The sequence below is a fragment of the Lindgomyces ingoldianus genome (genome assembly GCF_010093535.1).
Source record: "Lindgomyces ingoldianus strain ATCC 200398 unplaced genomic scaffold BDR25scaffold_15, whole genome shotgun sequence".
In the NCBI taxonomy this organism is placed as follows: Eukaryota; Fungi; Ascomycota; class Dothideomycetes; order Pleosporales; family Lindgomycetaceae; genus Lindgomyces; species Lindgomyces ingoldianus.
In genome coordinates, this window is record NW_022985176.1 from 777,870 (window position 1) to 791,221 (window position 13,352).

A 13,352-nucleotide genomic window follows, 5' to 3' on the forward strand; every position below is an offset into this window, starting at 1 on the left:
TTTTAGGCAGGTGAATGCCAAATGTTTTGATTCTTTGTCGCACATCGTCTTGGATTCAGAGTATAAAACGCAGCTTGTTCTTTCCAAATCTATAGTATCACTCAATTTATCGCTAACATAATGACCACTAATGCCACAGCAAACCAGGCCGCGGTATCGGTTAGCCTGAGTGACCTGCGGAATGGTATGTAGAACTCACAAGCCGTGAATAAATCTAAACTTTCCAGACAATATCGAGTTCTCTATGCTGGAGGATGCTTTTGGTCCAGCATCGTTAGGTATCATCGTTGTGAAAGACCTTCCCGCACAGTTTCAAGAACTTCGGCGCAAGCTTCTCTCTTTCTCGTCTGCCCTAGGCAACCTCCCTCAAGATCAACTTGGTACATTCATACCCTTCTTACAATCTACGCTATGGCGTTGCTAACGACTGGTAGTAAAACTTGAGTCACCAGCATCGAAGTGGCTTGTGGGCTGGTCGTGCGGAAAGGAAACCTTGAAGGATGGCCACTACGACACTCTAAAAGGCTCTTACTATGTAAACTGCGCCCCAGCATTTGAGGACCTAGCACTTCAAAAGTCCCTAGCTGAGAAGTATCCTTCTTTCTCGGAGTATACCGCTCCTAACGTCTGGCCTGCGCGAGAATTGCTTCCGGAATTTGAAGAAACCTTCCGAGAACTATGCAATCTAATCATTGAGATAGCGGCGCTGGTTGCCCGAGCATGCGACAAGTATGCAGAAGCGAACATCGAAGGATATAAGAAGGGCTATCTTGAACATGTTGTAAAGACGAGTGTCTCTACAAAAGCTCGATTACTGCATTACTTTCCCACTCCACAGTCGCAAGGCGATGCAATAGACGGCACGAATGGTGCTGAAGACGATTGGTGTGCAACCCATCTAGATCACGGCTGCCTTACTGGATTGACATCCGCAATGTTTGTGGATGAGGGGGCTCAATTCCTAAAGGCCGGTTCTTCATTTTCTTCTCTCGAAGAACTTGATTGTTCACCAGACCCTAAGGCAGGGCTCTATATCCATTCTCGGACAGGCGCCGTTACTAAGGTTGGGATTCCGCGCGACTGTCTTGGCTTCCAAACAGGCGAAGCACTTGAAGTCATCACGAAGGGCAAATTCAAAGCTGTGCCACACTTTGTGAGGGGCGCCAGAGCAGGGACCGGCGGTAAGGTGGCCCGGAACACGCTGGCGGTCTTCACCCAGCCAAATCTCTGGGAGATGGTTGATGAGAAAAGGGATTTTGCAATGTTCGCAAAGGAGATTGTTGAGAAGAATCATTAGCAATTTTCGAGCAATTGAATCTAAATCGAAAAAGAGGAAGCTAGACAGTGGATCGAATGACGTTATCAATAAAATGGTGACTAGTCACGTGGGCAACTATCGAAGCCGAAGCGCACGATTCAGGGGCTCTCGGTTTCAAGTGCAAAGTCTCCTCAGCCTCCGCCTGCCTACAGTTATTGCTTTACGCCACACGGTAATTCATACTCGCGTATATCTTCCCCAACAACTTCATCAGTCCAGGGGTGACGTACCACATGGCTAGGCCGACGATACGGAGCGGGTTCATCCCGCCCAATCAACGTTAACAATTAAACCACATGTCAAGCGACAGGTGGTCGAACAGCGTTTCCAACCACAGAGGCGCTTCGCCTCAGGCCCTCCTCTCTCGTGCATCGGTTCCGAGAATTCATGACGACAGCGGCATGAGTCTGCCAGCAGTCAAATTTGAGGCTCATTAGGCACTTTGGGAAGCGCATTCTGTTCAGCAAGATGCGCATCGCGAGTAAAAATAGGCACGCTGTTCGGCAAATGGCCAGGGTCACTTTCTGCCACCAGTCATGAATTCCCCTGCTTCTTTTCACTTGCCAAGTCCTCAATTGTGCCAGAGGAGTTGGGGGCGGCCCAAGAAATGGTGCCGTTTTACCGATTTACCTTACGCGGCCATGAAGTTCCAAGGCTGGGCGCCTCTCGCAGCTTGGAACCTTACGCCACAATAAGGAAAGAATTCGTCAATGATTGCTCTCTCCTGAATGCTCTCTATCATGCCAAGACTTCAAGCAGATATCCGTTCCCGGACAACCTGTCCCGGACAACCTGTCTCGTAACCAGCTGCTCCTTCAAGGTTCTCTCACGGTCTCTCCTCGAATGCATAGAATAGAACTTACGTTGTCGCCCCTCCCATTTGCGCCACCTAATTACTGTCAGATTTCTTCTTTCGAGCTTCTTCTCCTCGCTCCGCAAGCATTTCTTACCATACTCTTCTGTCATTCTGGGCTATTTCCTTTTTCCCAATAGGCCTGCGCCACAACATATATCTCCGAAGAAGACTCCACTAGTATGGGGAATGAAGGTCGTCAAAATGTGAAATGGGTTGAGGTAAGCGGTCACAAATTACACTACGGCATGTTGGCACATGTGGCAGGACCTATCAGGGCGTAGGAAAGGACTGAGGTCTGTGGGTATCCTGTTGCTCTCAATCCAGCAACGGTCTTAGCAGATAAAGTTCTCCCTGTTAATGTTCCGTGGTCAGTGCTGATATGCTGTATGTTTCATTTCTTGTTAACAATGCTCCGCAGGGTGTCCGTGGACTTGCATCATTCTTCGTTGTCGTTACACATCTCTGTCGAGCTTGGGAGTATACGCTATGGTTTCCACGGGACAACGAACACGCAAGTGCCAAAATCCTGCAATTACCTTTTCTCCGCCTTCCATGGCAAGGTCGCATCGGAGTCACCATGTTTGCATTCCTCACCGGCTACGTCTGTGCTTTGAAGCCACTTCGACAGGCCAGATCCGGATATCCATCAGCTGCCTTGACAACAGTTGCCAAATCTGCATTTCGACGTCCACCTCGGCTAATTCTCCCTGCTACGTTCGCAATGGCCATTGCTTGGATGGTTGCTCAGTTTGGTGGCTTTAAAGTGTCGAATCGGTGCGACTCTGGTTGGCTAAGGTTCTCCAGCCCGGAGGTCGGGAGTCTTAGGGAGGAGATCCCTAGATTTTTTCACAACTTCCAGAGCGTGTGGATCAACGGTCGTATGGAGTATGATGATCATCAATGGGCGCTGCTTCCACTATTGAAGGGCGCCTTCATGGTGTATGTAACACTGTGCGCTACCATCTTCATGAAGTTTCGATTCCGCATGCTCTCATATATAACCCTCTACGGGTGGTACTGGCTAGATAATACCCAAGAGACCGGTGAGAAGCAGCAGGCTATAGCTCGTATCGCACAGCCCAGACTGACGAGTGGTTAGAAACCTTTCACTGCCAGATGTTCTTTGGAATGATCCTGTGTGACCTCGGCTCGCACCCACCCTTCCGGCAATTCCTAGAAAGATGGCTGAAAACTCGTAGAGTCATGCAAGTAGGGCTCGTTACCGTAGGTGTATATGTGGCAGGCTACCCCGGAGAGCACCCAGAGTGGTCCACGTGGTCCCGACAACTCCTTGATGTCGGGAATACCTTGTTTCCACCAAACATAAACACGGGTAAGAGGTGGTCCGCAGTTGGATGGCAGATGTGCGCAACAGCGATATGGCTCTCTCCGACACTCCAAGGGATCTTCTCAAACCGGCTCTTCCTGTGGATTGGCAAAAATAGCTTTGCTGTATATCTTATTCATGGTACTCTACTCCGCGTTGTGCTAGCACGAATGGTATACGGTTGGTCGGGGGAGCCTTGGGTGGTCGATAAAAACGAGGAAGGTGAACCCGTCTATCACTGGCTTCCTAGAGCCGGCCCACTTGTCTTCATGGTATCCCTACCTCTTTGGTTTACTATCGTCTACTCGTGCGCTCACCTCTGGACAACTTTCGTCGATGGATTCTGTGCTAAGCTGACCGCTTTTCTGGAGCGATATATGTTTGAATCTGAAGACAAAAAAAACGGCTCGGCGTTTGTATAATAGTCCTACTTTGCAACACAAACAACAGAACCTTCCAATCTTACCTAGAGTGGAAAATTATAATTATTATGTTAAGGCATTCACTGCTACTATCCTCCTTCAGAGATAAGCCAATCAGTGGCTCGAATTAGTCTTGGCCAATCAGCCCATGTACCACATTTTGTCTGCCCCAGAAGTTAGATAGCAGCGGTGGATGAGACTATGGTGAGGAGCAATCACGATGTCTACCTTGATCCGGGTGCATTCTATGGGCAAATCTCTAGCATCAGACAATTATCCATCTCCAATGTTGGTGGAGACGGTCATGAAATTCGGTAGTTGAGAGAAATCTTCATAGAGATGACATTGGCAGTGGCACAGCATATCTCCGTCATACGATTATACAGTGAAGTGTCCTTCTTTGCTAGCATATGGGCACCTAGAAGTGGTCAACATTCTCCCAGAGACTCAAGTAGATGAAGGTTTGGAGGTCTATATGGCAATTCCCCGTAACGAGGGCTGGGTATGGATTGCGTTCACGTCCTGGTTATATTTTCGACTGTGCGAGAGACTTTCAGTGCCCTCTGGCCAAATTATTACACATTCTGCAAGGGTGTCTTGCAGTATCCAGAGTCGTCTCAATGGTCCGAGAAACTGGTTGTTTTGGTTAATGACGTAAAACCAGGTGTTGTCCTCACAGCAACTCAAGCTGCTTTCTTTCGACTTAGAAGGGGAGCCCCTCAGGAGAGCCATGACCTCGTTATTCCCAACTTGGGATGCAATATCTTTAGGGAAATATGCGGAGATAGAACCCAGTTCAGGGAAGAGGTAAGTTATTTTAGCTCGGTACAAAAGAAATACGAAGCACGAATTCACCTCATATTCCTTGTCAAGTCTGCATATTCGGCCATGTTCTGGCAAGGAGCGGGAGACGAAAGACTATTCTAATATGAATGATAAACCGCTAGGTGCATTACTTATAATCCTTTTGTTGATGATTAGGCGGAGCGGGAAGTCCGCATATCGAAGGGAACCTTGGTGGATATGTTTGAAAATACTGGGTTAGAAGCAGATCTAGGGTGGAAAGCGGCGGGCTTCACGTAATGCCTATTCTATGCCTAAGTGTGACAAGGGATAGCCCAGCTACTTCGATGTGCCAGGATCTTTCCATTTATACTGATAGAGTTAGGCGGTTTTCACGTCCTAACCTTCACTTCGTGTGTTTAAATTAGCTGAATCTTGTGTGTGCAGAAGCTTGTTCATGGTGTTGTAGGTGTCCCTTTTCGGTATTGACACTGACTAACCGCTCGATACTTTCGATCTTGCTATACAAACCTCTTACCTTTGCTCCATCCCTCAAACACCTAACGCTCCTGCGTTTCTACCGCTTCTAATCATCCTTGGCGGCTTAGTTGCCTCTCATGACACAATCACAAAGCTTGCTCGCTGCATTGTTTGCTTTGCGATATCTTTATTGCTTCCTTTACCTTTCTCTCTTCGTCTCCCACTTTCAGTAACCCCAACCCTCGGATCACTTATCGCCCTACTCTAGTTTCCATTGCTAGCTCATACCACAGATTCTACTCTTCACCGAATACCTTTCTCCTCTCCACGTCTAGTTTTCCCATGTACTCCTGGTAATAAATTTTATTATACGAAAAGCCACTCCTTTCTAGCAAATGAAAATTTCTGACCGCTTTAGCTCGTCTATTTGGTATACTAGCTTTAACGCTGTCGTATTCCATTTAATACTGTCCAACATATTCTGGCCATTCGCTGCAGGCTCTTCCAGAGGTTCTGTTGGCCCAATAGTCTTCTCGGTTTCGTCTTTATCTCTCTCTGACCCCAAAGGGTGTTTTCACCAGGGTTAAGGCTTTCTACCGTTGGAATCTCAATTGTTCCTACTCGTCTATACATACCTACTCCGCGGGCCTTCGCAAGAACGAGCCCAAATATACATCGTGGTGTGGCAAGTAACGGTAGCAAGAGTATTCCAGATTTATGACCCATCTTCCGTATCTCATCTTCAGGGCGGTCGAGATTAATTTGTGCGCCAAATGGACATTCAAGCGAAAAGCGAACGCTGGCGGTTTCGAAGCTGAGCATTTCCCCGTTCGACCAATTGATCTTTAGAGGAAGACAGATTCCCTGTACTCGGATGGAAGGATGTCTAGAAAGCGCAGTGTCTCCATTTGGGTTGGGATCTAATATCTCCCCTTCATTGATGAAAAGGCGTCGCACCTCCCCAGGAAAAGTCGGGTAGTCTATCAGTCCGTCAACAGATACCCATGACCAACTGGGAGCACGTAAGGAGGTTTCACTGATTGCAAAGGACTCTTTTGCCTCGCTGGAGCGATACCACGTAAGATCATAAGCAATATTGTTTTGCCACACGCCTGCAACGCACCGGCCTCCCGTGCTTGCCATAACAGCCCTTGTAACGCCTTCAAAGGCAATTAGCTTGTCCTTGGGAAAGGTAAGAGCGCATTTAGAGTAGCTCTACACTACAGCATGCCACTCCCTAGCGAGATTGTCGTTCAAAGTCTCGTTTGAGCTCTGAGACAGGCTCGTGAGTCTTTCGTAGAGGCGTGGTTTGCTAAGGCACGATGCGGCAGATGCCTGAGGGAGTCCATCTGGGAACATTTCCGATGCCTCGAGTTCTCTACCTTCCCATGCTAGCTGTTGACGGCCGAATTGGAGTACCCTCCGAGCCGAGAATCGTTCTTGGAAAACCCACCCTCTATTATTGAGAGGAGCATTCTCGATCTCGTCATTCCAGGTGTTACTGTCGATAATAAAATAATCTTGATGAATTCCATCGATACCTAGTCTGACCTTGGATGGCAGGGTCGGAACTAGGTCTCTGTCACAAAAGAGCGACTCATTACCTTCGGATGACAGGGTGGCAGAAATATTCAGGAAAGCGCATGCGTATACGTTGTACATGCTCTGGGATTCGATTTCCCAGTCTGATAGATCGTCTTCATCCTGTTTGATGCATAAGGCGTCAATCCAAAGGTAATAAGATCTTCAGGTGCTGGGCAATCTTGACAGAGTCGCGAAAAACTTGGGATAGGCTGGATAGTTGGACCCCACGTGTCAGCCTTGCCATTGTGGCAGAAGTGAGCTTCAACTTCATATGTGGTCCCCATCGATGACTTAAGGTAATATATGGGCCTTTCGGGCCATGATCCTTCGAGACCACAAGCCTCACTTTCTGATCTTGGGAGCCGAAATGTAGTAGTCGGGTTGGGTACCATGAATTACTGTCATCCTTGCAATTGCCATGGTTCCTTTTGCATTTTTCAATCCACCTCATAGGTACTATAAGATCGAGTGGCTTTTTCGGGGTAGTGAAGGGACGTAAAGTGAACTCTGCGAATAATCAATCTCTCAAACCTGTACAGCGCTACATAATCTCAAAGAACAGAACATACCTTCGGCAGGAAACACACTTATATCAACCCCACAGGCATCATCATCGGGATCATGGCCACGAACTGTGATGTTTATTAAGAACATGTAAAGACTGTGTTCACGTCCATCGAAACGTCCAATACCAATCACAGAGTATGTTACAGGGAGTTCATCTTTACGCCAGACATCGGACAGCTCAGGATGCTCGGTTTCCAACCACCTTGAGAACTTGGCACAGATCCAGCAATTGCGGATAGTGGCAGGTACAAATCAGGGTAGAGTGATGCTGAGATCTCTACTTGTGAGTTTAGGCCCTTTATCTTGGGGATGAAGCCTGATAATCGCTAAGGAGCATGTATCACAGTCCGGCATACTGCAGCTGGTACGAATATGCTGGATATAGTGTCCTTTTGCTTGTTAACAATTACCGTGTTCGAGGGAAAGAAGTTAAAGGCAGACCAGAACAATAGTTAATATCTAATGGGGATTAAGGAAACGAATTTCGCGTCAAGGAGCAGAATTTTGTATCCTACGGTTGAAGGTGAAGGAGGCGCGTGCAGTTCTGTAGGACACACAGTCGCTGTGCGGCGTAGAGAGACCAACTACGTCAGAAGTTTCTTAGTAATACTTGAAAGGAACCATTCTGATTGAACACCACACCTCCAAATTTGGCAGCGGATTTCTCGATAACCTGCATTGTGGTGCAATGTAATAACCATCATGCTGTCTGCTACTTTCTTCCGCAAACGAGAGACACACTCTTTTCTTCTAGGATATATATACTCCCTAAAAGTTTTAACTAGAGTGGAATGCATTTTTCAAAGATTCCGGACAGTCACGATTTAGCTGCGCGCTTCACCATGTCAGCCACTGAACCGTTTGGTTCTGCATGCGTTGGGTCGGCCGGAACTGGAATTATGGAGTAAGAGCTTCGTGGGAAGTCGTGGGTAAGCGATTTTTTATGGATAGCGGCATGTACGCTGCGGATATATTTAGATGAATGTGTAGAGAATTACTGGGCGTAGTAGCTCATGAACGAAGGTCAACAGAACTCCTGGTAATGCGAGTTGAATGCGTTGATGGATTTCGCAGGATAAATGCACTTTTGATCTGAGAAGGATAGTGGAAAGGGGAGTTGAATGTAGGAGATGGTGAAGAGCGTGAGGATTTCGGAAGTCGCGGTCAGGACTGCAAAGGGCGTATGGAGTAATAAGAAGATTGAAGGTGTTGATTTTCAAGGTCAAGCCGCTGGATATAATATTAACTTAAAGTATGCTGGAACACGATTTGTCAGAACGGAACGTGTGTTGGGGGGGGGGTCTGATCTACCTGAAATTGGAGGAGAACTTTTGTGAAGTTAAATCCAAGCTCGAATCCGAGCAACATGACGAAGAAGAAATTGGAGAGCCTCCGGGGACAAAGCGTCCGCGAATGTCGGGATGTTGTTGGGATTACTAATTACGATATTTCTGGGGTTCGAAAGGCCGGAATGAAGAAGATAGGCATCCAATGAACATCTGATGCGGCGGTTTTGTAAAGAAATACTCATTCACTTCTAGGATGCAACAACGAAACGAGCTCCTTAATCTAAAACATCCATAGTTTTTTTTGCTCCAAGTCTGGGCAATGGGTTAGAGGGAAAGGCGTGGGTCCGAGTATGACATCTATGCGCTTGGAGATGGGGTAGATAAATGCATTCCTACAGAATCCTGGAGAGCTCTAAGTGTGCCGGAGGAGCAGGGGGATACTATTAATAAGGTTCTGTATCTATATCCGAAGATGCCGAAATACGACGAAAGCGGCGATGTGGAGATGTGTTGTGTGAAGGAAGGGTACAGTATCAAGCGTTCAGATATGGAGTACCCGAGCCAATACCTACGCCTTGGCACAGTTCGCTTCTGCACTCTGCGTCTGCAAGCTGAGTTGTTGCTTTGGCCTCACGACTTGTCTTAGGATTTCTGCGCTTCAACTATACAAGATATGCAAAGTAACCTTCACATAAACTTTAACACAGGTAAGGAAATAACTAGGTATGATATTGGGGACCACAGTTGTTCCCCTACAGTTAATCTGAAGTCCTTACTCGCTAGTCGTGCGTAGTTGAAGAAATCTCGGCACGGATCACACCGCGGGCAATGCTCCTAGAATTTATTCTACCCGCAACAAAGTTGCCCAGCAATCCCACAGCCACCACCCAAACAGAGCCCTTGAACAACACCTTCACAAGTCCAAAATGTCGTTTCTCTTCGGCGGTCGCCCTCAGATCTCCTCGGAGCAGAAGATTGCTCAAGCCGAGGCCGAAATCGATATGGTGTCTGACATGTACACTCGGTAATCCACCCTACCGCACCCTGTCCCAACCCTCTTATACACACACACACACACAAGCGAGGGCAGCTCTAACACGAGGATATAGCCTAGTACAGTCATGTTCGAAGAAGTGCATCGATAACTCGTATCGCGAAGCCGACCTCAACAAAGGCGAATCCGTATGCCTGGACCGCTGCGTCGCAAAGTTCTTTGAAGTCAATGTTAAGGTCAGCGAGAAGATGCAGGGCGAGGCGCAGAATAAGAGCGGCGGCATGTTTAATATGTGATTCGATTTCAGCACGGCTGATGTCTATGGAGTCTGGGATTACGCGACCCGAAGGGCATAGGACACGGCTCGACCGAATATTTGGACTAGAATGATCCCCCGCTTAAGTCTTCTATTACTTATATCTAGGTCCGCCTTGAATTCTAAGACGTGCTATTATGCTCAAAGGCCATTGGGCGTCTGTACAATATGCAACGGGTAGGTAGCTTCCTCAAAAGGACAAAGACATATGTAGTTTCATCACACTGAAAACACAATGCTAAGATCGCCAAAAATTTCGGAAGCACTTTCCAATTCCCCCAAATTGTGTATTTGCTCGCATTATCATACATGTTGGCTCGTTTGTTGCAAGCTGCTGTCAATTCGACAAACACGTGCAGAATAGGCCATTCAGATCAACTGTAGCTACATTACACAACAAGAACACTCCCAACTTCGATGATTTGAATCGACCTCCCAAATTATCCGATTACCATACTTCATCGCATTAGAAGATCCGAGAACAACGAGCTGAGATTGAGCACTGTAGCATTAGCCGCGCAAACTGGAGGTGACTGCCTGGTCGATTGAGGGCTAGCTTGAACTGACCATAGGCGGAGAAGAAGAGGAAGGCCATCCGTCCATATTACGACCTCTATTTGTGATACCATTCATGACAAAGGAGCTTGGGTGGCTGTGGACGATGCAGAGTGACTTATCAGCTCCACGATACCTTCTACTGTATCAAGAGGAACCTTGGATCCGACAAGAGACTGGACCATCTTCAAAGTTATATCTGCAGTGTTGGCATGCAGTGCGGCGTCTCTTGCGTACTCTTTTGCCTTCTGAGCGGCAATCTTGGCTTGTTTGACCTGTTCAATAGCTTGCACTAAAACCTGCATTTCGCTTTTTAACACCAAATTCCTGCGTCAAGAGTTCATAAAGGTTAAGGGTGCAAAATACCTGGGCGATCTGAAGTCCCTTCAATCGATCGATCGAATCTGGAGGTAGTGAATTGATGTAATTCATAATCTCAGCAATGATATCTGAAGAGGGTATCGAAGATAGTGGATACACCACTTCTGCCGTTGGTGAGGTCGAATTTGGTAACCCTACCACTAGGTTATCTGCATTTCGAACTGGACTCTGGTCTTTTCCGGCATCGGATTGAAGCTGTAGCTGAGACTCCTTTGACCCAGTCGCCTTAGACAAATTTACGGATGATCTGAAGCGCTTGGCTAGTGCACTTCCTTGCATTGTCACCGATAATCTCTTGGGCTCCTTTAATCCTGCGGTGGTCGTTATCTGCTTATTTTCTTTCTTCTGGAAGAAGTTACGGAAACTCTTCTTTAACTTGACCTTTGATGTTCCTCCATCGGGATTCACGATGGGCTCCGGAGATGGTACGAAATCGAATTTTGGTGCCTTCATCTGTGTCTGATCGCGAAGAATTGGCACACGGTGGCTCGCTGCTGCAGGGTTTGGTTGGTTGGGCATGATGCTGATAACGGGTGTTGATCTTGCTTGACGAGACTGATGGGGTTCCGTGGAAGGTCGACCAGCTTGGAGAAGGATCGATGATCTGGATCCACCAGAGGCACAATCACCGTAAGAAGTAGGACTATCCACGCGAGGATTGCTGGTGCTATTGCCTCGTCGGAAGCACTTCGTTTCAAATGGTTGCCCCCCAAGAAACTGAACTGGTCTTGGCACCTCTATATTGTTGGCCCCGTTACTGGCTATACGTCCTTTATCCCTGAGTGGAACTGGAGCGGAGGTTGGATGTGTGCCCCTCGTTGGCTTCTATTATCAGGATTAGAACGGTGGCATGAACCATGCAAATGTACGTACCCTTGTGTTCTGAACAGAAAATTGAGCCTTTTGGATTGGGACTAAACCCTCAGCTGCACTTTGCAATTTGGAAGATACACCACTATGCGGTGGCGGAAATTCCTCACGGCTATGAAGCAAGTTAGGTGTACACCGCTGGGTTGTCTTCATAATATCTTGGGGGTTGCTGGCAGAGGAGGGAGAAGGCTTTGGGTCGCTTGCTACACTGCTCTTTCTAGGCAGCTCCATTGACCTAATAGGGAGAATTCTTGTGGATCCGAAGCCACCTGTCCCACATTCAGAGTATTGAGGAGTCCCGGAGCGAGAGCGTCTCGAACGGCTACTGAAAGAACTCGGGATCCTCTCTCGGGTAATCCTTCCTGCAAGGGCACTGAGCGAGCGCCCCTGAGGCGGTTTCTGGGACGTTACGTTTGGCAAGGGAGGAACATCAGGAATGGGGCTCGAGGTGCCGAGAAGAACACCATCTGCATCATCGGAAATTGTCAACACAGGACCCAATCCGGACTTAAGCGAGTGATTAGAAAGACGCTTGACACGAGAACCAAACCTTGCGTCAGGGTCAGGTAATTTCTCTGTCGAGGACGATTCGCTTGTCTTCGATGAAAGGGGTGAAACATCTAAAGCTTGGCGTAACGATGAGCTCTGGTCGAGAGATTTAAATTCAGAGACTGGTGAACAACCCTCTTCACTTGAACATGGCCATTGTGGGTTGATATCCTTGGAATCATTCTGAAGGTGACCCGTCAAGGGTGACAGAGTGTTCGGAGGAGATTCAATATCGAGCAATGGCCATTTAGTCGATCCACGCTGAGCACGTCTTAATCGCGGGCATGTATGTAGGTTCTTTGGGACAGGGATGGCACTCTTGCTTAAATGTCGGGAAGTCGCGACTCCCACAGACTCGGCTTGGTCTTGATGTGTTTGCTTATGGGGGACTTGACTGCCAAGTACGTCGTCTTGAGTGTTTGGAAAGGCATCTATGTAAGCCGATGCACCAGTACCGATATTCGATGCCTTGATAGAAATTAGCTTCTTCTTCTAATATAGATACGCGGTTCTTATATCTAGGCTGTTACAAGCAGATTGAGATGACTAGAAAATTAGGAAATGTGAAGAACAGACCTTGCTATTGTGTGCCTGAATATACTCAGACTCTTCAGCCTCTCGACTGTTCCCTCTGACGGATATCACAGCGTCCCCATCATGTTCGGGATTTTGTGCTGAAGGGTCGAACACCCCGTCAAATGGATTGTCGCTAGAAAGATTAGCACGGATGCCACCAAACGAGTCCGTGGTGGTGCTGTTCATGACATACCTAGAGTTAGGATCACCGACGAATGAAGCTATTGTGCTCGCTGATAGCTCATTCTCCGGTCGCAATATTGGCCATTCTGCTTGTGTGGGTGTTCCTGCTACTGTAGCATCGATCAGGGTGCGACTGATCTTGACCGGACTGTCTGGATTCATTACATAAGCAACCGGAATGCTGGGGAGAGGCTTGTCGAGGCTAGCAGGGCTGACTTTTCGCAGAGGGAAATCCATGACCTAAATGAAATCAATTGAATTGCTTACATCTTGACTGTTCGTCAGCTTACTTTCTGAGCTAG

General features: G+C 47.6%; 5 protein-coding genes across 5 annotated transcripts; 3 read left to right on the forward strand and 2 right to left on the reverse strand.

The window, feature by feature from the left end:
* Positions 1-100: 100 nt before the first annotated feature.
* BDR25DRAFT_286308 (Clavaminate synthase-like protein) lies at positions 101-1,297 on the forward strand (the record flags this gene model as incomplete). The annotated part of the gene is made up of 3 exons (XM_033688242.1): positions 101-184; positions 228-380; positions 435-1,297. The coding sequence occupies exons 1-3, from the start codon at positions 121-123 to the stop codon at positions 1,295-1,297; spliced, it is 1,080 nt and encodes a 359-aa protein (XP_033547810.1). The 5' UTR covers positions 101-120.
* A 1,056-nt stretch (positions 1,298-2,353) lies between these two features.
* On the forward strand, positions 2,354-3,923 carry BDR25DRAFT_224716 (uncharacterized protein; the record flags this gene model as incomplete). Its single annotated transcript, XM_033685158.1, has 3 exons — positions 2,354-2,392; positions 2,593-3,217; positions 3,274-3,923. 3 exons carry the CDS (start codon positions 2,354-2,356, stop codon positions 3,921-3,923), a joined length of 1,314 nt encoding a protein of 437 aa, XP_033547811.1.
* Positions 3,924-5,258: 1,335 nt separating this feature from the next.
* BDR25DRAFT_354895 (uncharacterized protein) lies at positions 5,259-8,016 on the reverse strand (the record flags this gene model as incomplete). Its single annotated transcript, XM_033695382.1, has 12 exons — positions 5,259-5,289; positions 5,329-5,427; positions 5,494-5,517; positions 5,597-5,699; positions 5,747-6,368; positions 6,408-6,890; positions 6,955-7,277; positions 7,340-7,431; positions 7,482-7,663; positions 7,694-7,732; positions 7,817-7,899; positions 7,959-8,016. 12 exons carry the CDS (start codon positions 8,014-8,016, stop codon positions 5,259-5,261), a joined length of 2,139 nt encoding a protein of 712 aa, XP_033547812.1.
* A 1,484-nt stretch (positions 8,017-9,500) lies between these two features.
* BDR25DRAFT_286311 (putative mitochondrial intermembrane space translocase subunit Tim10) lies at positions 9,501-10,179 on the forward strand. Its single transcript, XM_033688243.1, has 2 exons — positions 9,501-9,650; positions 9,736-10,179. The coding sequence occupies exons 1-2, from the start codon at positions 9,553-9,555 to the stop codon at positions 9,914-9,916; spliced, it is 279 nt and encodes a 92-aa protein (XP_033547813.1). The 5' UTR covers positions 9,501-9,552; the 3' UTR covers positions 9,917-10,179.
* A 188-nt stretch (positions 10,180-10,367) lies between these two features.
* BDR25DRAFT_28659 (uncharacterized protein) lies at positions 10,368-13,249 on the reverse strand. Its single transcript, XM_033688262.1, has 6 exons — positions 13,061-13,249; positions 12,868-13,000; positions 11,746-12,759; positions 10,858-11,697; positions 10,504-10,790; positions 10,368-10,425 (listed from the first exon to the last, which is right to left on the reverse strand). The coding sequence occupies exons 1-5, from the start codon at positions 13,210-13,212 to the stop codon at positions 10,566-10,568; spliced, it is 2,364 nt and encodes a 787-aa protein (XP_033547814.1). The 5' UTR covers positions 13,213-13,249; the 3' UTR covers positions 10,368-10,425; positions 10,504-10,565.
* Positions 13,250-13,352: the final 103 nt, after the last annotated feature.

What these genes read in the sequence shown, in the direction of transcription:
- BDR25DRAFT_286311 (XM_033688243.1), top strand. Translation starts at nt 9,553, where the DNA reads ATGTCGTTTCTCTTCGGCGGTCGCCCTCAGATCTCCTCGGAGCAGAAG. An exon ending in GTGTCTGACATGTACACTCG is followed by an intron (nt 9,651 to 9,735) that starts GTAATCCACCCT and finishes ACGAGGATATAG; the next exon opens with CCTAGTACAGTCATGTTCGA.
- BDR25DRAFT_28659 (XM_033688262.1), bottom strand. Translation starts at nt 13,212, where the DNA reads ATGAATCCAGACAGTCCGGTCAAGATCAGTCGCACCCTGATCGATGCT. An exon ending in GTCGGTGATCCTAACTCTAG is followed by an intron (nt 13,001 to 13,060) that starts GTATGTCATGAA and finishes TAATCTTTCTAG; the next exon opens with CGACAATCCATTTGACGGGG. An exon ending in TTTCTGTTCAGAACACAAGG is followed by an intron (nt 11,698 to 11,745) that starts GTACGTACATTT and finishes TCCTGATAATAG; the next exon opens with AAGCCAACGAGGGGCACACA.